The following is a 26,023-nucleotide window of genomic DNA, read 5'->3' as shown; positions in this document are numbered from 1 at the left end:
TGGGGTGTTTTTTATGGAAATCCCAGGCTGTGGCTCCTTGTGCGATACAGATTTTAAGGTCAATGGAAAGGCAATTTCTGTTCTGTGTTGAGTTAGATTTGATTCTAGCTAGCAAACAGGAGGGAGCTAGCAAACAGGAGTGGCTAAGGGGAGATTTGCGCAGACTTCTCCAGGTGAGGGAGGAGCGATTACGTGACCCATGAGGTAAGTTTGTTGTCTGTGTGTTTGTGTGTGTTGTGATGTGCTTGCTGCTGGACTGAAATATACCATGTGGTCTGTTTGTTTGGGGGACCATGTGCTGACCTTGTGGGTGCTGAGCCTAGCAGTCTGCTAGGCAAGGCTGAGAGCTTCTTAACGAGGCTTTGATCCCTAAGCCCTTTAGCACCCATCAACCCTTAACCAGGGGGTGGGGCTATTCAGGAAGACCAGGGCTTTAAAAAGTTCACTCCTAAGCGACCAGAGGAGCTAGCAAACAGGAGCGGCTAATGCGAGGGTGTTTACAGGGGAAGTGGGAAAGTGGGGGGCTAAATACACATAACATTCCTTAAATGTCTTTAAACTTAAGCCAAAAACACCCCCTGATAAAAACAGAACCTCAACAAAGGAACTAACTTCAGGAGTAAAAAGAGAATGCAGGCAGAAGTTCAGCAACAGAGTGGGGACTATCCAGTTTATTGCACCCAATGCAGCATGTATGATTAGCTGCCCTGTGGGCAGGTGGTGTATGTGTGCATTCGGTGCAAAGAGCTTCTGGCCCTCAGACATGTACAGGCTTTGGAGACCAGAGTGGCTGAACTGGAGGAGCTAAGGGGAGACAGAGAGGTACATAGATGAGACTTTCTGGGACATAGTAGAACAGTCCCACGCCCAGTCTGACAGCCTCTGTGCTGTTGAGGAGGATGAAAGTCTCAGGGAAGGAGAACATCCAACTGGAGCAGAGGAAAATGAACCCATAATTGGGAGCCTCCTTCCAGATGATGATGTGGAATCCTCTCGCACTGAGGATACCTCTCTGGGGGAGGGAATCCCGGTTATTAGGAAGAGACAGGTATTAGTAATGGGCAATTCGATTATAAGAAACATATACAGCTGGGTTTGCAATGACCAGGAGAACCACATGATGACTTACCAGCCTAGTACGAAAGTTGCGGATCTCTCAAGCATCTAGATAGACTTATGTGTAGTGCTGGGGAGGAGCTGGTGGTCTTGGAGCCATTGTGGATAGTTCTCTGCAAACATTCACTCAATGTGCAGTGGCAGTCAAAAAAGCAAACAGAATGTGGGAATCATTAAGAAAGGGATAGATAATAATTCAAAGAAAATATCATATGGCCCACATCTTGAATATTGCGTGCAGATGAGGTTGCCCCATCTCTAAAATTGGAATTGGAAAAGGTTCAGAAAAGGGCAACAAAAATTATTAGGGGTATGGAGCATCTGCCATATGATGAGGCATTAGTGAAACTGGGACTTTTCAGCTTGGAAAAAAGACGACTCTGGGGAATATGATAGAGGTCCATAAAATCATGACTAGTGTGGAGAAAGTAAATAAGGAAGTGTTATTTACTCCTCATAACACAAGAACTAGGGGTCACCAAATGAAATTAATAGGCAGCAGTTTTAAAACAAACAAAAGGAAGTATTTTTTCACACAATGCATAGTCAACCTGTGGAACTCCTTGGCAGAGGATGTTGTGAAGCCCAAGACTACAACAGGGTTCAAAAAAGAACTAGATACATTCATGGAGGATAGGTTTTCCCAATGGCTATTAGCCAGGGTGGACAGAGATGTTGTCCCTAGCCTCTTTTTGCCAGAAGCTGGGAATGGGTGACAGGGGATGGATCACTTGATGATTACCTGTTCTGCTCATTCCCTCTGGGGCACCTGGCATTGGCCCCTGTTGGAAGACAAGATACTGAGCTAGATGGACCTTTGGTCTGACCCAGTATGGCCATTTTTATGTTCCTATTCATATTTAGCCATGAAAATTAACTGAAGATGAGGCAACTTTCCTGAAAATCTGGTAGAGGAAACATTTTAGGATTTATTTGCAATTACAGTCAACTGCTAAGCACAACCATAGCAGATTTAGTGTCATTTATGTGTACTTAGAGTAAATATTTTTTCAGGTCTCATTTTCTGAATTCGGGTTAGAATGTTGGGTGAAATAATTTAAAAGCAATTTTGGGTTATTTTAGATTTATAATTTTATTTTTGTTCAGTGAATGCTTTTTAGTTAAATGCAATGATTTGATCAGAATAACAAAAATAAGCAAATGAAGTAACAAAGATCTGAGTTAATACAGTGACTGGGGCATTTAGTTTATTTTATAGGGGACTTCATTGAAATATTTTATGTGCTTAATAAGAAAGTTGTGATCCATAAGTTTCTATCTCTTACTAAACTGGATACATGCTTGTGTGGTGACAAAAGAGCCGGAGCTAAAGCATCTAGGATCTGGGCACATTAACTACATTAGTGATGCAGCCAAACGCTCTCCTCTCAATTTGTCAAAGTTATGTATTAAAGGATTATACCCAACTGATACCCATTTTAGGGGTATGGGCAAGGTGGTGCTATAACTTTACTGGAAGAAAAGCTACACAAAGAGATGGGACTAGCAATGCACACCAAATAGTCTGGTCAGGGCTTCCTTGTGAAACTAGAAATAATTTTAAAAAGCTTCTATCTCAATTACATTTAAAACTCCCTAGCTTTGACTCTGAGAATTGTAAGTTTCCCTGTCCTCAACTCCCAATTTACTACCTCCACCCCCTCAAAAACAGACCCTATAGTAGGCAGGTGACCATATAACCACAAAAGATAGCTGGGGCCCTTCAGTTTGGCCTGCTACCTTCTTAGAGTCAAAGTTTAGGGCCAGATAGGACCACCTGGTCATCTAGTCTGACCTTCTGTAGATCACAGGCCACCAAAACCACCCAGCACCTGCATACTAAATCCAACAGCCAAAATTACACCCAAGTATTACAGTCAACAGGAGACTAGGCTATTATGTGCCACAGACAGCAAATAGGAGGAGCAAAGGTACACCAGTGGCCGAGGCCCCCACAATGGCAGATAAATGATTAAGTGAGATATACCCAGATAATCCTGGCATGTGACCCCACCAATGCATTGCAGAGGAAGATGAAACCCCCACAAGGTCACTGCCAATCTGACCAGCAAAAAAAAAAAAAAAGTCTTTCCTGACTGCACATATGGTGATCTGTTAGACCTTGAGTATGTGAGCAAAAACCAGCCAGCCAAGCACCTAAGAGGGAGAATGCTCGGTAGCCCTTAGAACTCTGGCCCACCCCATCCAATGTCCCATCTCCAGCCATGGCCATTCCCAGTGCTTTAGAGGAAGGAGATTAAGGGTTTGTCTTCAGTACAGGGAGATCAAGTCTGCTGCAATCAATGCAGGACGGGGTGATTTAGTGGGTCTAGTGAAGACCTGCTAAATTGATTGTAGAGCACTCTCCGGTCAAGCCCGGTACTCCCGCACTCTGAGTAGAGTAAGGTAGACGACCGGAGAGCATCTCCTGTCGACACAGCACAATGAAGATACCATGGTAAGTCGACCTAAGTTATGTTGACTCCAGCTACATTATTCATGTAGCTGGAGTAGAGTTACTTAGGTCAACTTACCTGGGTAGTGAAGACAAGCCCTAAAAAAACCACATCCAGAATACATTAGGAGGGGGGAAAATCCTTTCCTGACCCCTGTAGTTGGCCAGCTGAAACCTTAAACATAAGCTTTTAGGAACGTAAGACATACATTGGAAGTGAGCCCCAGAGTACCCCTGTCCCCTACCCATCACAAACAAATCCGAAATATAATCACACTCATAAATTTGTCCAGTTCTCTCTTCAACCTAATTAAATTGTTTGCCTCCACAACTCCTATTGGGCCCAACACTAAAAAAAGACGAGAGGATGATTTCTGTCCATCAACATATAGATTGAGTCCAGCACATTCTCATTGTGCCACTCTGCCTTGCTGTTCCAATAACTGTACATATATCTTAGTGACTGGGAGTCAGGAACCCCTTAGTTCTAACCCTGGCTGTGACAATGAGTTGCTGTGGCCTCCAATATGTGACTTCTAACCAAATTTTCAAACTTGAGTAGCTAAAGTTAAGTGCCTAAATCCATATTTTAGCAACAAAATAGCACTCAAATGTTAAAATATTCACTTAGAAGCCGCACACAGGCATTGTGTGGATTTGTGAGCCAATATTTGTAAGGTAATTTGTAAAGGTAAAGACATATTAGTACTACATATGTATATAGTATTATATAATGGTATCATAAAAATTAGAGATGGAAAATAGAACGTTAGCTCATCCAGTCCATCTCCCTTGTGTGGATAGGATTGCTCCTTATACAGTATTGCCCCATGCTATCTGCAGTACTGGCCTTCATTCCCAAGCATTTTTAACCGTAGGTATTTCCAATTGTAAGGACTAGGAAAGTGAAAGTGCAGTCAGCATAAAACATGCATATAACATACACTAGGGAACATGTAAAAGCAAACATACAAAACCACTAGTATTGGTGCATCAACATTTATTCCCATACAGTGGAATGTTGAATGATCTCATTATATGAAGGAATGGCGCAAATTCTATGTAGCAAATAATTTTTACACTTTTTCTTTAATATCAAAAAAGCTCTTGATAAAAGTTTGATTTTAACAGATGTAAAATAATATGTAATGCTGCTATAATTTCTAAATAGCGGTGTTTCATTCAACAAACACACTTGTGCTCACAATATTGCATGCTCACAACAAAGCTTGTTAAAGTGAAGTATCACGGCTACAGTATTTGCTGGTTTAACAATGCAATGTTAGGAATGTTGATCCTTTTTTAATCATTACAGTTACATGTATTCCTCAGCTTTTTTTTAGGGGTTAACTTGAGATGGATATGAAAACAAAGCATTAGAACTTCCACAATGCTCTAAAACAGGAATTGGCAATCTTTGGCACACGGCCTGCCAGAGTAAGTCCCCTGGCGGGCCGGACCAGTTTCTTTACTTGCTGTGTTTGCAGGTTCAGCTGATCGCGGTTCCCAATGGCTGCGGTTTGCTGTCCCAGGCCAATGGGGGCTGTGGGAAGGGCCAAGGGATGTGCTGGCTGCTCATTCCCGCAGCCCCCATTGGCCTGGAATGGCAAACCGTGGCCAGTGGGAGCTGCAATCGGCTGAACCTGCGGTCGCAGAAAGTAAATAAACTGGCCTGGCCCACCAGGGGGCTTACCCTGATGGGCCGAATGCCAAAGGTTGCCGATTCCTGCTCTAAAAGCATACTATTTTAGAAGCTTTTTAAAAATACTGATTTTTTTTGCTTATGGTTGTTTAGGTCAATATTTTCAAACTTGGGTGTCTAATTGAGGTATCTCAAGTGATATCCTGGCTCCAAGAAGCCAATGGGAGTTTTACTATTGACTTCAATGAAAACAGGGTTTCATCCATAATTTTTATTTAGCCACCTAATTATATGGCCTGAGTTTCAGAAAAGGTGATCATCCCCAATTCCCATTGTAATCAATGGGAACTATGGGTGCTCAGCACTTCTGAAAATTAGGCCACTTAGGTACCTAAACATAGATCTCAGACCCATATCTGCAAGGTTGAATTTCTGCATCTGCACGAAGACAATGGCTGGAGGTGCCTATCTTAGGATGCCCACATTTGGACATTTTGGCTAGAGCTTTTAGTCACTTTGTTCTTCTAGTTGTGTAAGTACACAAAGCACACATCCATTGCCACTTAGGGGGCTCACAGCTAGAAATTGCACATGTGAAAATTTCATTAGCTTGCACGCCAGCAAGCAAGATGATTATGCTGCACAGGTACGAGCATGGCTAAGGAAAGTAATATTTTTGCTGGGTGCTATTTGGATTTATTTGAGCATCTTTTGTTGCTTGTGCTAGATCATTTTGTTACCGAGTCAGGGTGACAAATTATGCCCTCATATAAAATACATGCAACCTTCATTAGGATTCCTATAAAAAGAAAAGGAGTACTTGTGGCACCTTAGAGACTAACAAATTTATTTGAGCTGTAGCTCACGAAAGCTTATGCTCAAATAAATTGGTTAGTCTCTAAGGTGCCACAAGTACTCCTTTTCTTTTTGCGAATACAGACTAACACGGCTGCTACTCTGAAACCTAGGATTCCTACAGTAACTTAGATCAGCATGCTAATGTGTTGACACAATAAATCGGCAGACATGCAAAGGATTTTTTAAAACTTGGGGTTGTGTCTTTTTTTCTTCTTATTTAAGATGGATAAAGAAGGCAGGAAAGTTGGGTGCTTGCTTGTTTTTAAGAATGGTATTTTGCCCCTTAAAAAATAGAAAATATCAGGGGTTTTAAGTCTAGTATTTTTTGGTTTTGCTGCAAGATTTCTGGGGGTTCTCTGTGACATTTGTTGTGAGCTCTAACTGCTTAATTAAAGCTCAGGGGTATTGAAACTTTCACAGCCAAATGTTCATTAGGCAATGGCATTAAATAGGTGTCAGCAAAAAACAGTAGCAATGGCTTGAGCCAGGTAAGATGCAGTCAGGAGCAGTGTAAACTGCACCACAGAGTTGTGCCAATGTACCTCATATTTAAGTTACCTCACACCTTTGCAATTTTAAGCCCTGACCGAGCAAAGCATTTAAGCACATGCTTATCCTCGAGCACATGAGTAGCTGCATCAACGTTGTCCTGGACCTTGTTCAATACGAGTGCCTTCCAGTTGTGCCAAACTGTGTGGTAGTGTAGAGGAGTTTATGAACAGGGAATAGCAATCTCATTTGCTTGTGTGATCTAAGCAAAATTTAAAATCAGGTCCCCAGTGGTAAAATGGCTAATTGCCCACTTTACTCCTGAGATACTCTAGTCCCTCTCTTGAATATTTTAACATCTGCACTATAGAGTAACTGAAGGGCATGTTTACAGTAACAGAATAATATTTTCCTTCCAGTTGTTTTAAATCACTTTTCATAACAAAGCCATATTTCAGCAAATGGCAAACATGTAAATGTTACTGTTAAGCACTCTATTCTTTTGTTTCACTTTAATTTGTTCCTTTTAAAAACATTGATTTTTTTTATCTAAATGTTTAAATATATTTAAAGTTATAACAACAGAAGCCAGTCTGAAGTACAATAAAAAAATTAAATGTTTCCGTTTGATGTGTTTTTGCTATACAAACACACACAGTTCAAACACCAATAGTGAAAGCGTATTTATGGCACACACATAAAAAAATTGGATAATGCACATCCCAATGCTTATTAGTAAACTATGCGTTCGACTGCTCTGAATATGATAAGCGCCATCAATCAGCTTTAATATTTCCACACATCAGTGCAAACCTACAATCTATGGTTTGCAGTGGCTTAAAATAAAAAGCAAACATTTAAAAGTAAAGTGCTACAAACAATGTCTATGCAGAATACCGCAGTTGATGAGTTCTGTAGTAATACACATGCCACTCAAGCCAGCTTGTGACCCTCATCATGCAAGAAAGTCTTCCCTTAGGGAAATTCATAACTCATACTTTTTGTGGGGTTGCTTCTTTCTGGTCATTTCTTATTTTAGTGGTCTTTTTGGGGGTCCTCAGCACTGGGCTGGTGTTCTTAGTGTTCAGTTTTGGTGCACCACTCCGACCAGTGCGTCCAACGTTTTGATTTTTATCATGGGCTGTTCGCACCTTTTGTTCTTGCAGTCTCTGTTCCCACCTCTAGGGAAATAATTTCAAAACAAAACACTTAGAAAGAAATGTTACCGCATTCTGAGTTAATTCATAAAAGCTAACGTAAACTGTGAACTCTAATGTAGCTCTCAGTAGCTTAATATTTTACTCTACTTACTGTCAGTATGTCACCGATGTCTACAGTAACAGCCTGGACCTGTATTCCTGGTGCAGTCAAAATTCCCATTGATTCAGTGATATTGTCAATGAAACTGGTGCAATAGATAGCTGCATACTATGGCCCTTATCCTGCAAAGGGATCTACACATGCAAAACCTAACAACTTCTTGGGACTTCAGTGAAGTCAGTGGGCATAAGGGTCTGTATGCTCTCGCGATGTGACGGAGAGACTGCCGAGACTCATCAAGCCCTCGGATCGCTACCCCTTCCTGCTTCTCCACGTGGGCACCAATGATACTGCCAAGAATGACCTTGAGCGGATCACTGCGGACTACGTGGCTCTGGGAAGAAGGATAAAGGAGTTGGAGGCACAAGTGGTGTTCTCGTCCATCCTCCCTGTGGAAGGAAAAGGCCTGGGTAGGGACCGTCGAATCGTGGAAGTCAACGAATGGCTACGCAGGTGGTGTCGGAGAGAAGGCTTTGGATTCTTTGACCATGGGATGGTTTTCCATGAAGGAGGAGTGCTGGGCAGAGACGGGCTCCATCTTACGAAGAGAGGGAAGAGCATCTTTGCCAGCAGGCTGGCTAACCTAGTGAGGAGGGCTTTAAACTAGGTTCACCGGGGGAAGGAGACCAAAGCCCTGAGGTAAGTGGGAAAGCAGGATACCGGGAGGAAGCACAGGCAGGAATGTCTGTGAGGGGAGGGCTCCTGCCTCATACTGGGAATGAGGGGCGATCAGCAGGTTATCTCAAGTGCTTATATACAAATGCACAAAGCCTTGGAAACAAGCAGGGAGAACTGGAGGTCCTGGTGATGTCAAGGAACTATGACGTGATTGGAATAACAGAGACTTGGTGGGATAACTCACATGACTGGAGTACTGTCATGGATGGTTATAAACTGTTCAGGAAGGACAGGCAGGGCAGAAAAGGTGGGGGAGTAGCACTGTATGTAAGGGAGCAGTATGACTGCTCCGAGCTCCGGTACGAAACTGTAGAAAAACCTGAGTGTCTCTGGATTAAGTTTAGAAGTGTGTGCAACAAGAGTGATGTAGTGGTGGGAGTCTGCTATAGACCACCGGACCAGGGGGATGAGGTAGATGAGGCTTTCTTCCGGCAGCTCACGGAAGCTACTAGATCGCATGCCCCGATTCTCATGGGTGACTTTAATTTTCCTGATATCTGCTGGGAGAGCAATACAGCGGTGCATAGACAATCCAGGAAGTTTTTGGAAAGCGTAGGGGACAATTTTCTGGCGCAAGTGCTAGAGGAGCCAACTAGTGGGGGAGCTTTTCTTGACCTGCTGCTCACAAACCAGGAAGAATTAGTAGGGGAAGCAAAAGTGGATGGGAATCTGGGAGGCAGTGACCATGAGTTGGTTGAGTTCAGGATCCTGACGCAGGGAAGAAAGGTAAGCAGCAGGATACGGACCCTGGACTTCAGGAAAGCAGACTTCGACTCCCTCAGGGAACGGATGGCCAGGATCCCCTGGGGGACTAACTTGAAGGGGAAAGGAGTCCAGGAGAGCTGGCTGTATTTCAAGGAATCCCTGTTGAGGTTACAGGGACAAACCATCCCGATGAGTCGAAAGAATAGTAAATATGGCAGGCGACCAGCTTGGCTTAATGGTGAAATCCTAGCGGATCTTAAACATAAAAAAGAAGCTTACAAGAAGTGGAAGGTTGGACATATGACCAGGGATGAGTATAAAAATATTGCTCGGGCATGTAGGAATGATATCAGGAGGGCCAAATCACACCTGGAGCTGCAGCTAGCGAGAGATGTCAAGAGTAACAAGAAGGGTTTTTTCAGGTATGTTGGCAACAAGAGGAAAGCCAAGGAAAGTGTGGGCCCCTTACTGAATGAGGGAGGCAACCTAGTGACAGAGGATGTGGAAAAAGCTAATGTACTCAATGCTTTTTTTGCCTCTGTTTTCACTAACAAGGTCAGCTCCCAGGCTGCTGCGCTGGGCATCACAAAATGGGGAAGAGATGGCCAGCCCTCTGTGGAGATAGAGGTGGTTAGGGACTATTTAGAAAAGCTGGACGTGCACAAGTCCATGGGGCCGGACGAGTTGCATCCGAGAGTGCTGAAGGAATTGGCGGCTGTGATTGCAGAGCCATTGGCCATTATCTTTGAAAACTCGTGGCGAACTGGGGAAGTCCCGGATGACTGGAAAAAGGCTAATGTAGTGCCAATCTTTAAAAAAGGGAAGAAGGAGGATCCTGGGAACTACAGGCCAGTCAGCCTCACCTCAGTCCCTGGAAAAATCATGGAGCAGGTCCTCAAAGAATCAATCCTGAAGCACTTGCATGAGAGGAAAGTGATCAGGAACAGCCAGCATGGATTCACCAAGGGAAGGTCATGCCTGACTAATCTAATCGCCTTTTATGATGAGATTACTGGTTCTGTGGATGAAGGGAAAGCAGTGGATGTATTGTTTCTTGACTTTAGCAAAGCTTTTGACACTGTCTCCCACAGTATTCTTGTCAGCAAGTTAAGGAAGTATGGGCTGGATGAATGCACTATAAGGTGGGTAGAAAGCTGGCTAGATTGTCGGGCTCAACGGGTAGTGATCAATGGCTCCATGTCTAGTTGGCAGCTGGTATCAAGTGGAGTGCCCGAAGGGTCGGTCCTGGGGCCGGTTTTGTTCAATATCTTCATAAATGATCTGGAGGATGGTGTGGATTGCACTCTCAGCAAATTTGCGGATGATACTAAACTGGGAGGAAGAAAAGGAGGACTTGTGGCACCTTAGAGACTAGACTTAGAGAGTCTCTAAGGTGCCACAAGTCCTCCTTTTCTTTTTGCGAATACAGACTAACACGGCTGTTACTCTGTAAACTGGGAGGAGTGGTAGATACGCTGGAGGGGAGGGATAGGATACAGAAGGACCTAGACAAATTGGAGGATTGGGCCAAAAGAAATCTGATGAGGTTCAATAAGGATAAGTGCAGGGTCCTGCACTTAGGATGGAAGAATCCAATGCACCGCTACAGACTAGGGACCGAATGGCTAGGCAGCAGTTCTGCGGAAAAGGACCTAGGGTTGACAGTGGACGAGAAGCTGGATATGAGTCAGCAGTGTGCCCTTGTTGCCAAGAAGGCCAATGGCATTTTGGGATGTATAAGTAGGGGCATAGCGAGCAGATCGAGGGACGTGATCGTTCCCCTCTATTCGACATTGGTGAGGCCTCATCTGGAGTACTGTGTCCAGTTTTGGGCCCCACACTACAAGAAGGATGTGGATAAATTAGAGAGAGTCCAGCGAAGGGCAACAAAAATGATTAGGGGTCTAGAACACATGACTTATGAGGAGAGGCTGAGGGAGCTGGGATTGTTTAGCCTGCAGAAGAGAAGAATGAGGGGGGATTTGATAGCTGCTTTCAACTACCTGAAAGGGGGTTCCAAAGAGGATGGCTCTAGACTGTTCTCAATGGTAGCAGATGACAGAACGAGGAGTAATGGTCTCAAGTTGCAGTGGGGGAGGTTTAGATTGGATATTAGGAAAAACTTTTTCACTAAGAGGGTGGTGAAACACTGGAATGCGTTACCTAGGGAGGTGGTAGAATCTCCGTCCTTAGAGGTTTTTAAGGTCAGGCTTGACAAAGCCCTGGCTGGGATGATTTAACTGGGAATTGGTCCTGCTTCGAGCAGGGGGTTGGACTAGATGACCTTCAGGGGTCCCTTCCAACCCTGATATTCTATGATTCTATGATTCTATGTGCATAACCTTTGCAGGACCACTACTAAATGACTTACAGAACACGCCTACTTGGCCTAGTGTTTCGCCTAAGTAGAGAGCAGTCTATCCTTTAAAAGTGTGTGTGTGTATGTGTATATATATATATATATATATATATATATATATATATATATATGTAAACATATCCCCATATAGGAAAGCTATATTTAATTTATGGATTAATCTTTTCACTAGACTAGAAATAACAGGGCTGATGTTAGGAATAGGACAGCTAGATGGCCACCTAAGCCACTGAATTTTTAGGGGTACAAGGTGACACCTGTGAAGGACAAAGTTTGTGCGGTTTTGCCTAGGGTGACAAAATATAAAGCATCAGCCCTGTGAAGTGTTGCAGAGTGGCAGAGAGTCTTTTGTGATTCAACAACAACCGCACACAGCCCATTAAACAAAATCAAAAATACCAGTTAGTACTTAGGCTTATATTTAAAAGCAACAGGTTTAAAAGGTGATTATTTCCTGTACTGTGGACAAAAACATACTAATCACTGAACAAAATACAGTGAATAAGCACCACAACTTGTAAGATATCTATAAAACCTGTAGCGGTCTATAAATTATTGTTTAAGCAGGTTTTGAGATGTCTAATTATGTAGTCAGACATGACAAAGGTGCTATCTGAAGGCCATTAAATCACACCATGAGCCAGAGAGGAGGCATGAGGTTAAAGGCTGAGTGTTTTCAAATGCCCAAGTCACATGGTAATGGTTCCATAAATCACAGCCTGTGCTGCCTTATTGCTATTATAATCTAGTTTTACTTTTTCCCCCATTTCTTTTTTTTAACTCTTTTTAAAAGTGTGTTTCCCCATTTCATAGGTAGTTTATAGTCAAAGGACTGGATAAAAAGAATAATAAAATGTAGCAGACACACAGCTGCAGCAAAGAGTTGATCTGTAGCTTAAAAGCTTCTTTAGGGAAAAATGAGCCTTCTTTCTCTCCTCCCTGGCATTCTCCAGCCAGCCAATAATTAAAAGCAAAAAAAAATAAAAATAAAAATAGTATGATCTCAGCCCATTATTTAATTCTTTGCAAACTTTTTTCAGAACTAAGAGGCAAACAAACCCTGCCTCCAATTGCTAATGTGCTCAGGCTCCATGCTGAGCACAGCTGAATCAGGACTCCATAACACCCTGTCCATGATGGATCTCTGCCCTGGGACTTACAGGAAGATTTGTGAGCAGGCTGGGGGTTGGTGGTGGTGGTGGTCAGTGACCTTGTAAAGTCAGGGAGAAGTGTGCTATGTCTATTCCTCCTCCCCATGCAGAAGGAGGTACAATGTAGCTGCACAGGCATCCAGGCCAGTTAAGGTCCAGTCTGCAGCCCATTGAAATCAATGGGGTGACTCCCAATAAGTTCAGTAGACTTTGGGTGGGACCTTAGTGCATAGGATTCCATGCCTCAGTCCCTGCAATGTTTCTAAATGGATCAAAGCCTGTTTACATTGGCTTTATTCCGTGCAATAGGATTTGGCCGTACTCTCATATTCACTTTGTAATGAGCACTGTATACTTAACAATGATAGAAAAAAGAAAAGGAGTACTTGTGGCACCTTAGAAACTAACCAATTTATTTGAGCATAAGCTTTCGTAAGCTACATGCATCCGATGAAGTGAGCTGTAGCTCACGAAAGCTTATGCTCAAATAAATTGGTTTGTCTCTAAGGTGTCACAAGTACTCCTTTTCTTTTTGCGAATACAGACTAACACGGTTGCTACTCTGAAACGTTAACAATGATAGGTTATCATTCATAGGTTAATGCATTAGCAACTCTAGGAAAATAATTCACAAGTTCATTGTTGTAACAAATCAGTGTTTAAGAAAAGAACACTAACATAAAACATTTACATATTCAAAATATTTTAGATTTTTGTTAAATGTTTATGGATTAAATGTTCATAGATGTTTGTTGTAAAAATTGTTTTCTTCTAAGAAAATTATAAACATATAAATGTCTCATTATGAGAAACCCTCTCCAAAATTTAAGGCCAAAATATTCAAACTTACACACTTCAATGTACATTTAGTCCTCTAAATAGAAGTCCAACTTACAGTGGTGCTAAACACCATCACTGAAGACAGTAACAGCTGCCACTGCTCAATATCTCTGAAATTCAGGTTATTTATTTAGGTGCTCACATAGATTTTGATGGCTGACTTTTTATTAAGAATGTAAGAATTACTTTCATTGGTTATATTTACCTTATATCTTTTATCTAGCTGATCTTTCCATTTTTCAACTAAACATCCATCAAGAAGCATCAACCTAAAATTTTTAAAAGATAAAAATGTGAGCTATACCTAGTTTCCTATATACAAGGTATCTAAAAGATATGATCCCTGATTTTATATGCTTAGTCATCATTCCAGTTGATTTACCTTAGACAAAAAATATTTTCCAAAGGGAACCAGTCAGGTCAAAATGATCCCAAATTTAAGTTTTCCACAAATAAACTTTTGCAAACCTAAGACCAACAGAAATGTTTCCATTATTAATTTTTAAATTCTAATGAAAACACTGTTTTAAAAAATATCAACATTTCCCTGACATATTTGCAACCCATACAACATAGGCATTGTGCTGGTGCCTATGAAACACTTCAGAATCTGTGTCCTTACCTGCCATAGTGCTGTAGGTGAAAGATACCCCAGCTTCACCAGGTATAAAGAAGAATGATGGGTTGGGTAGCATGTCCCATGACACTCCATTTAATTAATCTCTCTCTCTGTCTAACTATATCTATATCGTGAAGGACAGCACAAGGCCCAATCGTTTCAGTCTCTCACTGGAACAATTGCTGGGCAGAAACTGTATGCCTCCATACCCCCCACTGTCAGACAGAGAGGGTCTCTATGCTGGTCCAACACAGGCTGCAGCCAAGGGCCATGGTGGGTTGGGGTAGAGGAAAGGCCGGGGTACAGTGAGCAGGCCGGGGATCTGAACTTATGGGGCTCCAGTGGCCCTATCGCACAGTGACATGGAGGGGCTTCTGCTGTAACTCCAGCTGGGAAATGTCACAGGAGAAAGAGTACACATGATTATACACTGTGGTATAAAGATTTCATTGGCACTTATTTATGACAATTGTATTACTCATGAGAAACATAAACCTCTGAAGCAGCTGGTAGAGGCCACTATCAGATATAGAATAATAGACTAGATGGGCCACTGGTTTGATCCAGTAGAACAATATTAATACTCCCATGTCCCTAACCACAAATGAGTTATGCAGGTATAAAAACTTTATACCACACTGTCCAATCTTACATTTTGTTTGTCTTGCATAACTGCATGTCACTCTGAAGCCTAGAATGTCTGTTGAGTCAATGTGAAGTAATGGAAACAACTATAAGCATGGTTGACAGCTCTTTTTCAGAATATCTCCAGCAGGGCTTAAATTCTTACAAAGTATTTCCAGGAGCCCGCACAAACCCCAGCCCAACATGCAATAAACACTCCATGGGGGGTTGAAAACATTAACCGGAGTTCCACTCTGGACAGCTCCAGCTGAATTTAAGCCCTGATCTCCAGGTTCAATCATCACTGGGATTTGCTGTCTGTTACCCATCAGTGTTTAAGCTCTCAGCCACACTGACTTTATGAATTACAGCCATGCAGTGTACAGCCATAGTAAGGCATGTATTTATGCCATGCCAAGAGTCCTAGAGTATTGTGATAGCAGACGTAACTCAACCAATCACCAGCCGCTAATTTGCATGCAACAATTTCATTGGGTGTATGAGGGAGACTGCACACAGATGGTGGACTACTTGACCCAAATGCCACACCCATGTGACAGCACAGGCTTTCAGCTACTAGTATTTGCATTTTTTTCCCCTGTAAAGTTAGCTGGCATTAGTACAAGAGAGCTATAGTACAGGCCACAGAATGAGAAAAATAAAATTGTAACTACAGAATGTCGGAAGCCTCTAACAAAAGCTTAAAATAATTTAATCTAAAAATCATATCATCACAGTTTTAAGGTCTGATATCTCACAATCTAGAATCATGAGTTGTTGTCTCACTGGGAGACTGGGATTTCCAAACCTCCATGCTATAAAGCACACATTTCAGACCCTCATTGATCATGAGATACCAGACCTTAAACCTATTGAGTAGTCGAGGCAATGCAATCCTGCAATAATTTTCCAGACTTTGCAGATATCAATTAAGATGCACGCATTAATCAGCTGAAGAAAGCAAAACATTGATATAAATATGCCTGATTCCATATGACATTTAACTGCTAATCGGGCATCTGCACTACCTAATATAGGGCCTGATTCTCCACTGTCTTGCACCCCAGGTAGTCATGTACATAGTGCAAAGTGAGTATAAAATGGTACCATGCAGAGTTGGTAGCATTTTACATCCCCTTTGCACAGATGTAAATGACTAAACAGATAACAACGCAGTGGAGAATCTGGCCACTATTATAGACCACTCCTTCCCTCCTCTAGTATTGATTATAGAAAAAAATAGTAGCATTAATCTGAAGGGGAAATCATTATGAATGAAACCACAATGTGATATTTCCTTCAGTGCTGATGTCACTTCAGCTCAAAACTAGTTACTGGGTGAAATCCTGGTCCCATTGAAATCAATAGGTGTTTGCCATCAACTTCAAGGGAGACAGGATTTTATCAGTTGTGACTTCTGACATTGTAAAAAGCCACTGTAACTCAAAACCTTCTGTTTATATACAACTGAGTTCAACAGGAAACATATAACAGTTTTTTCAAATCCATTTTAGCAGAGCATATGAAAATAAAAACCTCAATAACCTTTCCAAATCATTCACAACATATTTGGTGATTAGTTTCGTTTTCCACAGTAATAAAAAAGCAGATGGTGATCTTTCACTGGTTTTCTCTAACTGATTCCTGCTGGGTAGTTTGGGGTGATTAGCCCAGAGGGGTAATAATTTCAAATAAAGTTGCGGTGGCCACATTTTACCATGCTACACATCTGAGTCTCGTTTCCATGTACACATCAAAGTTTGTAAGTATGTGTTGTAGGTCAGAGTTCAGGTTGCTTATGAAATGTGTAAGTGAATTTTGAAATGTTAATGTTGTTACCTGAAGCCATGGTCTTGTAAAAGTAATAGAATATTTATATATTTTCCCCTGAACTGTATATGGGATACTAATCAGGGGAATTAAACTCAGCACTAGGTTCACATGTGCTTCTGAACAGAGAAAATGGCCTTTTCTTGCTTGCTTGCTTGCTTGCTTGCCTGCTTTCTATTAAACTTGACTACAGTACATTTCTGCACTGCATTGTAATTGCTTACCTTGAATGCCATTCATAACACATAATGAGAACATCTTGATTTGGGAGAAGATGTGGACACTGGCAGGATGAATTAGTAAGAAGAGGCACTTGAGACCGAGGAATGGGCACTGAAGATTTAAGTATCTCTTTCACTTCAACCACTGTAGTTATTTCATTGCAGCTACCTCTCTCTACACCCTTTACTTTAGCATGAATAACTGCAAGTAGGAAAATATATAGGCAAAGAAAATTATAATGTAAATTAATAAGAACTATTAATATGAGTAAAAGTTGTTTTTTCACTCCTTACATGTTGTTATTTATGATTAGCTAAAAATATTTGTCATAAAGATTTACCAATGGTATTTGTCATAAATATAAATGACAAATGACAAATAAATATTTGTCATAAAGAATTACCATGAAATCCACACTATTTTAAATAATAAACCATTTAAACTACTGATGTCTAGATTACATCTAAAAACTGGATACATTTTCCAGGTGTAAATTAATTACGTCAAACATACTGTAAAAAAAAACATTGATTTTAAATGAAAAGCTGAAAAATTAATAGGCTAAGGTTTTCACAATGTATATAGTTTATAGTCTTCCTTCAAATAAAAGTCTTTGAGAAACTGTTTTAAAAGTGGTATCTCAACTGTGGATTTTACCCAGAATAGAGACCCAAATACAATATCCATTGACTCTTGTTACCTGACTATATAAAGGAGAAATTAAGATTGTATTTGGACTCTGGAATGCTAAACATCCTGAAGAAAACTATACACCTACGTGGATTTAAGAAAGGACCACTCATTAGTCTCAAAGGACACACCTGATCAGCGGCGCATCCTGTACCTGAGCAGTGTCTCCACTTTCTTTTTTAACATTTTTTATTCCATCTCCAATAAATAACATTAGTAACTTGCAAATTCTAGAAATATAGCAAGGTTTCACATAAAGGAGGAATAATATCTATTGAGAACAGTAGCTATAACAATCTGTGCTATCTGTGTTAACAGTAACTATATCAAAATCTGTAGCATCCACATAGTGTTTTAGGGATATTGGTGACATTTTCAAAAGCATTTAAGTGAGTTAACAGTCTATGTCCCATTTTCAAAAGTTACTGAAACATTATGGGATTTGGGGTCCTATGTAACTTAAATGCTTTTGAAAATGTCTACCCATAATCTTTACATGAATTTTTAGTTGGAAATTTGCTTGGAAATTAAAAAGCTGAAGACTTCATATAGACGTACTATAAAATATGATTGTTGTTGGGAACGGTTTACAAAATAAGCTATAATATCATAGCTAAACCCAGATAACCATCAGTGATTCTTTTGTATTTACAACTAAACAGTACCCCCCAATCAACTGGAAGAATGCGTTAGTTGCAGTGCTTAATTTGTGCCAGGACTTGCCAGTGCTCAGTCCCGGCACCTCTAGGCTTGGCAGTTCACAGCCCCAGCACCTCTGGGCTTGCTGCATCAGTTATGAATATTAAAAAAAAATTGCTTGAGCCCCAGCACCTCTTTCATTACAAATTACTGGTTAACTGTATATACTATTTAAAGGGGATTTCTAGCAAAAACTGGATTTGTACTTCAACTTTTCTCCCACTTTATCTCCCCATCCCACTTCAAATGGTAACTCTCCTATTGATTTCACTGAGGGCAGAACAAGACACTGCATCTCAAAGCTAAAATCTTGAATACAAATGTCGTCAATGGAATGCAGTGTTTTCAGCTCTTTTAAATGTAGGACCAGTAGCGGCATCTTTCTTCAGCAACACTCCTGTTGAAGTCAATGGAAACAGGATTGGGCCAAACATGATTTAAAAAATTCTATTTCAGAATACAGACATTTTAAGTTACCATATATATTTATATGCACACACAGAGTACAGATGTATGTATATATTACACAATGCAGAATCTCAGTGTTCCACCAAATGATAGTGTGTGTTGTAGAGAGAGAGAGATTGGGAAATTAGATATTAGAAAATATTAATGTTTCATATAAGTGCATCAGAATGCAACAATTTAAAAGAAATGTGTTTGCAGTTTGCTTTGTAAGGTTAATATTACAACTGTCTTGCTAATAGCAAACTGAATTTGAAATAAAGGATTATTTAACAACAAAGACTTAAGCACGTACCCAAACATTTTTGTTTTAATTTGATATTGAATATAAGTTTTTTTAAACTTCCTATCCATTGCTTAAAATAAGAAAATTAAAATAATATCCTCCCAGAAACAGTCACTGTAAACTGCAATAAACCATAATATTACATATTAAACTCACAGCTCACTTTGCATTCACTCTTAATCTTACAGACTTGTTATTGAAAGAAGAACTAAATTATAAATAAATATTTTGAGTTCCTCTGGTCACAAATCCTTTTTGTGGCTGGGCACTTGTCAAAATGCCATACAATGTACAATAAAATCCAGGGGCTAGATCTCAGCTGGGGTATGTTGTCACAGCTCCATAGACCTCAATAGAGCTATGAAAATTCACATAAGTTAAGGATCTGGCCATTGCACTCTAATGGCTAGTATGCAAAATATAGTAAGTATTCTATGACTTAATTTGTGATTAAATAAAACAAAAAAGTTGCTTTTCAGGCTTTTCATGTCTCTCCAATTTCAGTGTTTTCACATGCACTCATTTCATCGAGTGAGAACTGCACAGTAGTGCTTACTTGATCAATCAAGATTCCAATTTGTTCCAGCTGAAATAGCAAAATAAAAATGGCAAGTCATAGGATCTCCAGCTATTTTGTGACTTGTCACTAGACTGAGTCGCGTTAAACAACGTCAGGAAAATTTAGAAACGGCTCACATGACCCTCTCCATTTTTGCTAAACAATCTGTCCCACTAAGTTGTGTTAGACCGGTCTGTATTCTAAAAACACTACAACAAGTTTGTGATTTTAATGACCAGGTTAACTTTAGATATTTGTTTCTTCTTGTTTTTCGGGAAAACAAGGTTTCGGGAGCAACATCGTTTAAAGTGCCAGATAAAACTGCTTCTTTATGATTTATGTATTGATTTAACCTTAAAACCTACGCTGTGGCTTGTCATGGATTACAAGCAGAGGAGCTATAATAATTTGATAATACCAAAAGAAGCAGGGGAAGGGAACTGGAAGATAGTGCGATTATAGAGAAATTTTGCCAAGAGTTGAAAATGAGATTATTTCACTGGTTGACTTACTGTAGCTGTAGTTTTTGGTCAGGTACGTTGTCAGGGTAGGCTTTATCTTCCGGCACTTGCATCGAGCTTCAAAGAAAAAAACCCAAGATCATAAGGAAAAATTACAAATTAATGTCAATTGCAGAATTATTTTCGAGAGAAATAAAGGGCGACCCTTACGAAGACGCACCATGGTTTAGATTCTTGCAGTTAGACTCATGAGGTTTTTCTTGGACCATTACATCTTGAGTAAAATCCATCCACTTCACATCTATTTAAAAAACATACAAAATAAGATTTGCGAAGAACGTGGTTTCTGCTACCGAAAAGAAATGAACACAAGAAGATACGGGGAAAAAAATCATCTCTGATATCTCCGGAATCACTTCCCCAGCGCACACATCTTGTGGAGCATTTAAAATAGTTAATCTGTCCTAAAAACAACAGATTCACTATATTTTTGAAAATATGTCTGCATCAGGTCTGACACTTGTTTTTTTTTTTTAACAGCACTGTAAATGGTTTTAAAGAAGGGAATAAGATCTGCAATATATAATTGTATGATTGCTAGTTCGCTTCATGGCCAAAAGCCTAATTTTGTGTAGTGCACTGCCAATTTGACACTCACAGTTGAAAGGCATGCTTAAACATCACTATTAAATGTTTACGTATGCCTAACTCTAAATCCTCTCTCGTTTTGACTAGTAACACCAGTGAGATTTGGAGAGGATATTGGAGTCCTTCTGCCCTGATTGGCTTTTCAGTGTTCTCAGAAAAGCTGCCTGCCCATAGGAAATTCAATCTCTTCTTGTTTGGGTTTGTTTGTTTGTTGCCGAGAAGCCTTTTTTTTAAAAAAAGACAAATATTTTAACTACCCGAGAGAGTAGTTGCAATCCTCGCCAAAACCTGTCTCTGTGTTATATTTGAGAGACAGATTGCCTACACAGTGCTGGAGCTTCTGGAGCTCTGTGCTTTTGGGACCCACTTAACTAAAGCTTTCTGCTTTCCAGAGACTTGGTGAAGAAGGGCACAAATCTGAATTCAAAATTGCCACCTTATAATCAAGGTTCTTTACTCCATGAGCCCTGCCTTTGTGTATCCGTCCCCCTCCCACCACGCACACACACACGCCCCCGGGGGGGGGGTCCCTCCTCACCTTCAGGGACATCGGTGACTATGGCTTCAGGAGATATGCAGACCCCTCGGTCATACACAGGCAGGTCATCGCAAGCCAGGCTTTCGGGCCAGCTGTGGTTGTACCTCTTCATGATGGGCTCGCATCCATCGCGGGCTCTTTGGCACACAGATTTGCAGGGCTTGATGGGGTCGTGGAGGAACTCCAGGGTGCAGATAGGGGCATACATGGCACACAGGAAGAAGCTGAGCACCTGGCTGCAGCTGATGTCCACCAGCTCCTGATACTGCTCGATGGCCAGGATGGCATTCTCCTGGGTACTGTGGTGCAGGTGATTGGGCATCCTGGTGATGTTCCAGGGCATGGTCTTGCACATGGGGATGCGCACAGCCTCGCAGGGAGCACCATGCACCCCTGTGCTGACCCGGAGCCACAGAAAGAGCGCTGCCAAGGTTGCTAGCATTTTCCCAGCCTTTAGCTGCGGGACTAAAGTCTGGCGCTCCGGAGACTCTCGGCTTCCTCTCCCGAAGTCTTGGGTAATCAGTCTCACAGTGCTGATCCTGTCGCTCATTCAGCTTTCAGTGGAAAGGGCTAAAGAGATGCTGGTCTATCCAAGTTCTTCCCTATCACTTTGGCACATAAAAACCACAGGCAAAGATGAACTTCTATAGCTCCTTGTGCCTCAGTGCTAAAAAGACACAGAGCTTCTCTCTTGTTCCAAAGTTCAAACGATCTGAGCTTTACAGACAGCCATGGAAATTGCAGGGCCATATTTATACCAGTGCCACAAGTGACGTGGGGGTTGGTCTTTCTTCTTGGCAGCATCATTCGTTTGGGGTGTGTGTATGTTTGTTTTTCTTTTCAGACAGGGTGACATCACCTCCACTCGGTTTAATCCCAGGGCGACATCACTAAATTTCTCATTGCGCCTCAAGATAAATTTCAGCAAGCCATTCAGTGTTGATCTGTGCAATAAATTCTCTCAAGACGAGAGAGAGAGAAAAAACCGCCTCCCTCATCTACCTCGGTCTGCAAATTCACTGGCAGAATTAAGAGACAAGGAGGGGAAGTTCAATAGGAGCAAGGACGGTACTCTTTTAAGCAGTTCTGAACTTTATGCCCTTTTCCTACATTTTCAGTGACAAAGCACAGAAACTTTTGCAGCTTTTTAAAAAACGCTGTTATTATTTCTGTCGCCTGTAGGTGGTTACGCAGTTACTGCAATGGCTCCAGAGGTAGATACATCATGTGAAACTTAGACTTTACAACAACATCAACAAACAAACAAACAAACAAAGAAATATACAAACTGGTCAATTACTTTTTCTGGAAACGATCTTGGATGGGGCAGCAGCTGCAGCCAATCCGAGCCTCGAGTGAACCTCAGTGCACAGCTCCAATAGTCGTGTTGCACCTGCAGTTAGAAATCCCATTAGCTACCCACTTCGCCTTCGTACAATCTCCCCATAAATCGGATCAGCAAAGGAATCGGTGCGAGGGGAAGATCTATTATTTAAAGTTTTTCAAAAGCACTTCGTGTCACAAACCAGCAGCCGCCAGAGTTTTAGAAAACAGTGCAGACCGTTCACATTCGAGTCGTTTTGTCCCTTTCAGTAGTCTGAACGCCGAGGCTTTCATTTGACTACATTCTACTTTTACATCGGTGTAATTCAGGAGTAACCCCAGAGTGTTCACTGGAATTGCTCCGGATTTACAATTTATTAAAAGAGTTGCATTTCATCCTTGATTACCAGGGACCAAATTCTGCCCTCAGTTCAACTGTGCAACTCCAGTGAGAACAATGGCATATTGCAGTCACTGGCATAGCGGGGATGTAACTGAAGGCAGACTGTGGCCCTCCTAGGGTAGCAATTTCCCATCCCCTCATTAAGATTCTTTTGTAGGATGCACTTGCAGTAAACTCAGGTTGATGTGCTTTCCTGTTTGTAGCAGCAGCAGCGCCCTCCCTTCTAGTTCCCTCTGTGTGCTTTATGTTGCCTATGTTAGTCTCTCCCCCTCTTTTCTAGGAAACTGCTCAGGAGGAGACAGCAAACTTAGGCCAAGGGCTCTCCAAGGCAAATGGGGGAAGAACGGGTATTTTTGGGGGAAAGGGGGTGATCCTATTAGCCATTGGAGAGCAGATGCCAGGGAAAGTGAAATGTTTTCCCTCAAAAGCAACATTTTAGACAGGTCTCTCTAAGCAGATCATTCTTCAACTCCCTTCCTCCATGAGCCCCAAACACACAACAAATGGACACGAATATATGTCGATATGATAAAACTGGTTGCAGCTTCCAGTCCTTCGCTTAGTAGCTCTGCTTTGAGACTAGTAGGAATTTGGGGAGCAGCAAAATTGTATGCTCAAATATGTGCTTTCACCGCGGCATAGGAACCCTTGACCGTACACACGCATAGAACACAGAGGAAAAAGTGATCAGATTTGCTCACAATCAAATTCCACATCACAGAAGCTCCTGTCAAAGACAGAGCACAAAATATAGGGTCCAAATGGAAAGCAAGCAAACCATCAGCTTCCCAAACAAGTGGCCACTTTGCTCCTTGCTGAAAAGTGTCTACTTTCCTATTCTGGTTTATATATGGAGCACGAGCATGAATGTATTTTAAAGCACATATTGTCCTTTTTCCCCTCTTTTTTTGCTGAATAAGAAATATGTGATCATTATAAGTAAACTGAGCAATGACATTAACATATATAGTTTGCTTCCTTTTTATCTTAATTAAGCCTTCAAGGAGAAAACGTCCAGGGCTGAACATAAAGAGGTATATGGAACAGATATCAAATACAGGCTTAATAGCCAGTATTCCTAGCCAGAGTATTACATCAGGAGCAGAGCTCCCGGCTGTGGCATTGGTATCATGTGCTGCCCCCCAGCTCCGACACTGGCATCAGATGATGGCTCCCCTCCTACAGCACGGGTATTAAAATCCAGCTACAGAATTGGGGCTCTCGATCTCATGCGCAATGCCCGTGGCAGGAAACCCGTGTAGCTTTTCCCACCGTGGCCGTTGTTTAAATAATTGGTGCCCGGCGGGCTGCAGGCGGCACTCTGCCTCCGCAGTCCCCTGCTGGCCGGAGAGAGAGAGAGAGAGAGAGAGAGAGAGATCAAACAGCAGCCGCCCTAGCTCAGCATCGCACCCGCTCCCGTCTCTCTCCCAGTTGCAGAATTTGCTGGGCCCTGGCTCCGCGCCTGCCGCTGCCGCAGTCAGCCAGACCCGCCTTCGCCTTCCCCGGACATAGCCACGCAGAAGGGGCCAGCGAGCGAGCGAGCGAGCGAGCGGCGGCCGCTCCAGCGCCTCAGCAGCCCCGGGCTTTCTCCCCTCCCCCCTTCACCCCACCGGGCTCGGGCGGACCAGAGGAGGCACCGAGGATGGCGCGCGGCGGCGGTTGCCTGGGGCAACCCCGGCGGCGGCTGCTGCTGCTGCTGGGCGGCCTCCTGTGCCTGCCGGGCTGGCCTGCGGGGGCGGCCGCCCCGCCGCCCACCCCGTGCCAGGCGCCGCTGCAGTGGGAAGGGCGCACGGTGGCGTACGACCACAGCAGCGGCAGGAACACCAGGGCGGCGGTGTCTTACGACGGCCCCGGCCAGCGCCTCCGGCTCCTGGAGGAGAGAAAGGGGCTCATCCCCTGCAAGAAGTAGGTGCTGCGAGCTCCACGGGGGTGGCCCCTCCCTACGGGGGAGGGGAGAGCAGCCTGTCAGCCAGTCACTTCTGGGGAAGGGGCGGCTTGGGGCGGGAAATCCCACACCCTGCCTCTCGGCCGTCAGGGACCTGCTGCCTCTGCAAACCTGCTCTAAACAACCCCCCTCCCCCGCCGCCGCCCCCCTCCGGCCGGGCAGTGCTGGCGTTGGCGGGAGAGAGAGGACCTGAGGGTGCTGGAGCAGGGTGTGGTTCGGTAAAGCTTTCAGGTGCACCCTGGGCCCGAGTCAGGGCACGTTGAAGTCAATGGGAGTATTTCCACTGACTTCAGTGGGCACTGGAACACGCCCCAAAGGGCTACACAAATACTACTGGGGAGCACAGTCCCCGAGAGTCCCCTGTTCAAGGGCTGTAGCCCCCTTCCTCTTGCTCCCCCCTCCACACACCGACAAGGTGGTATAAACGCCCAGAGAGAGAGAGAGAGCTTCCATTCCATCCATCCCACCATCAGTACCTTACTCAGTTTGCAACCAGGGGATGCATTTCTTCCTCCTCCTATTTTCCCCAGGGTTTGTTTATCAGTCTGCTTCCGCATGCTTATTATATCATTTATGCATCCCAGGCCACAGCTTTAGCATTGTGCTGTGAGCCTGCCCAAAGAATGTCACAGATAAATCATTTATTTCAGCCACTGTAATTTGGCAGATTGTGTAGCTCACTTTAGACCCATTCCCCAAAACTGGACTCCCACAGGTCCAACAGATTCTGCCCTTTTCATTTTCATCAGATTCAGATCACTTACCCCAGTGTAAATCAAAAGTAACTTAGTTTAAGTCAGTGAAATTTCTCTGATTTTACACTGGCCTAGTTGAGAGCAGGATTTGGCATCATGTTTTTAACTGATCTGATCAGTGATGGGTGGTAAGCACAGTGAGATGAGGTGATTTCTGGTGGATGGTGACAGAGGACTTCCCCCATTACATTTTTTTTCTTAGGAGAGGGAGGTGATATGGAGGTTAAAGGCAAAACCAGAAAGAGCCTTTTAAGTGAACTGAGCTGTCATATCATGGTGACAGATACTTATGTAACAAGCAACAGGAAAAGAGCCATCAGGGACT

The 26,023-nt window shown here is 42.6% G+C and overlaps 2 protein-coding genes across 8 annotated transcripts in view; one reads left to right on the top strand and one right to left on the bottom strand.

The window, feature by feature from the left end:
- Positions 1 to 7,159: 7,159 nt before the first annotated feature.
- SFRP4 (secreted frizzled related protein 4) lies at positions 7,160 to 25,473 on the bottom strand. 7 transcript variants are annotated; one of them, XM_084619581.1, is made up of 8 exons: positions 25,420 to 25,473; positions 22,573 to 22,665; positions 21,273 to 22,291; positions 20,307 to 20,387; positions 20,138 to 20,203; positions 16,929 to 17,127; positions 13,837 to 13,900; positions 7,160 to 7,741 (listed from the first exon to the last, which is right to left on the bottom strand). In XM_084619581.1, the coding sequence occupies exons 3-8, from the start codon at positions 21,820 to 21,822 to the stop codon at positions 7,553 to 7,555; spliced, it is 1,149 nt and encodes a 382-aa protein (XP_084475707.1). In that variant the 5' UTR covers positions 21,823 to 22,291; positions 22,573 to 22,665; positions 25,420 to 25,473; the 3' UTR covers positions 7,160 to 7,552. The 7 variants fall into 7 exon arrangements, with proteins under 7 accessions (XP_084475707.1, XP_084475706.1, XP_084475704.1 ...); XM_084619580.1 differs by lacking the exon at positions 25,420 to 25,473 and adding an exon at positions 24,842 to 24,928; XM_084619578.1 differs by lacking the exon at positions 25,420 to 25,473 and adding an exon at positions 24,636 to 24,695.
- The window catches only part of EPDR1 (ependymin related 1), a 52,228-nt gene continuing 50,843 nt past the window's right edge, over positions 24,639 to 26,023 (top strand). Inside the window, exon 1 of the mRNA XM_084619585.1 lies at positions 24,639 to 24,903. Within this exon, the coding sequence (XP_084475711.1) occupies positions 24,641 to 24,903 (263 nt within the window). The 5' untranslated portion in view covers positions 24,639 to 24,640. The remainder of the gene's footprint in view (positions 24,904 to 26,023) is intronic.

Source organism: Lepidochelys olivacea, assembly GCF_965140295.1.
Source record: "Lepidochelys olivacea isolate rLepOli2 genome assembly, chromosome: 2".
Lineage (NCBI taxonomy): Eukaryota > Metazoa > Chordata > Testudines > Cheloniidae > Lepidochelys > Lepidochelys olivacea.
This window is presented reverse-complemented; position numbering and strand designations above follow the sequence as displayed.